Source organism: Manacus vitellinus, unplaced genomic scaffold, assembly GCF_001715985.3.
Source record: "Manacus vitellinus isolate BGI_N305 unplaced genomic scaffold, ASM171598v3 scaffold_138_pilon, whole genome shotgun sequence".
Taxonomy (NCBI): Eukaryota; Metazoa; Chordata; class Aves; order Passeriformes; family Pipridae; genus Manacus; species Manacus vitellinus.
The window spans coordinates 187,649-189,276 of NW_021938994.1; the positions used below are offsets into that span (position 1 = coordinate 187,649).

General features: G+C 62.9%; 1 protein-coding gene across 1 annotated transcript in view; it reads right to left on the minus strand.

Moving 5' to 3' along the window:
• Window positions 1-273: 273 nt before the first annotated feature.
• The window catches only part of LOC103764756 (rho guanine nucleotide exchange factor 11), a 31,279-nt gene continuing 29,924 nt past the window's right edge, over window positions 274-1,628 (minus strand). The window contains 4 exon segments of the mRNA XM_029958038.1: window positions 274-380; window positions 475-611; window positions 957-1,093; window positions 1,187-1,272. Coding sequence (XP_029813898.1) covers window positions 274-380; window positions 475-611; window positions 957-1,093; window positions 1,187-1,272 — 467 coding nt within the window.

Below are 1,628 nucleotides of genomic sequence, written 5' to 3' on the forward strand. Positions count from 1 at the left end.
GGCTCAGTTTAGGTTCAGTTTGGGGCTCAGTTTAGGCTCAGTTTGGGCTCATTTTGGGGGCTCAGTTAAGGCTCAGTCTGGGCTCAGTTTTGGCTCAGTTTGGGCTCCCTTTGGGCTTGTTCAGGACTCAATTTGGGCTCAGTTTGGGGCTCACTTTAGGCTCACTCTGGGCTCGGTTTGGGCTCATTTAGGCTCGGTTTGGGCTCAGTTTGGGCTCATTTAGGCCCGGTTTGGGCTCGGTTTGGGCTCATTTAGGCCCGGTTTGGGCCCAGCTCACCTGCGCAGGTGCAGGTGGTGCCGCAGGACCCGGCGCCGCTCCGGGCTCAGCTCGTCCCACACCGAGCAGGATTTTCCTTTCCGGGTCGGAGCCTTCGGAACATCTGGAGAGGGAACGAGGCGGGTGTGGGACCCTCTGGAATGGGATGATCCAGGATGATCCCAATCCTGCCCCGGAGGTGCCCCCCTGGCTCCCACCTGCCCTCCCGCTGCCGTGTTCCAGCAGCAGGGCTGGGGATCCTCGGGATTCTCCCACATCCTGGGATTCTCCCACATTCCGGAGCGGCTCCGGCACCGTCCGGGTGGTGCCGGCCCGGGAGCTGCTTCCCTGGGCCCTGGGATGGGACAGGGAATGAGGGGTGAGTCCCACAAACACCTGATGGCAGCGAGGACACGGCAATCCCAGAGCTTTCCCCCACCCTCCTCATCCAAGGAATCCCTTTCCCAGTAATCCCAGAGCTCTCCCTCACCCTCCCAGTCCCTTTCCCAGTAATCCCAGAGCTCTCCCTCACCCTCCCAGTCCCTTTCCCAGTAATCCCAGAGCTTTACTTCTCTTCCCAGTCCCTCCTCTGGGAACCTCAGAGCCCTCCCTCACCCTCCCAGTCCCTTTCCCGGGAATCCCAGAGCTTTCCCTCATCCCCCCAGTCCCCTCCTGGGAATCCCAGAGCTCCCCCCCTCACCCTCCCAGCCCCTCTCCCGGCATTCCCAGCGCCATTCCCGGTGTTCCCGACCCTTTCCTGCGGCAGCAGCTGCTGTAGGGGGCGGATTTCAGGAGGGCGCTCCGGGCGATCCGTCGTGTCCGGGCCAGGAGCGGGGCCTGGGATCCCTGGGAAGGGAGGGAACGGGAGGGACGTGGCTCAGGGGGTGCCACGGGGGGTCCCATGGGTGGGGCAGGTGAGGCCACACCCACCTGCACACCTGGAGCCTCTCCCGGAGCCTCTGGAGCCGGAGCTGGAGCCGGGAGGGAGCGATTCCGGCCGTAGGAACGTTGGAGACCTGGAAAACAGGGGTGGGATGAGGGGAGAGGGACAGAGGGACAGGGAATGGGACAGGGAAAGGGACACAGGGACAGGGAATGGGACAGGGAAAGGGACATGGGGATGAGGAAAGGGACACAGGGACAGGGAATGGGACAGGGAAAGGGACATAGGGACAGGGAATGGGACAGGGAAAGGGACATGGGGACAAGGAAAGGGACACAGGGACAGGGAACAGGACATGGGGACAGGGAAAGGGGAGAAGGAAGGGGACGTGGGGACAGGGAAGGAGACACGTGGACAGAGGGACAGAAAAGGGGAAACAGGACAGGGAAGGGCACCTGGGGACAGGGAAGGGGATGTGGGAAGAGGGAA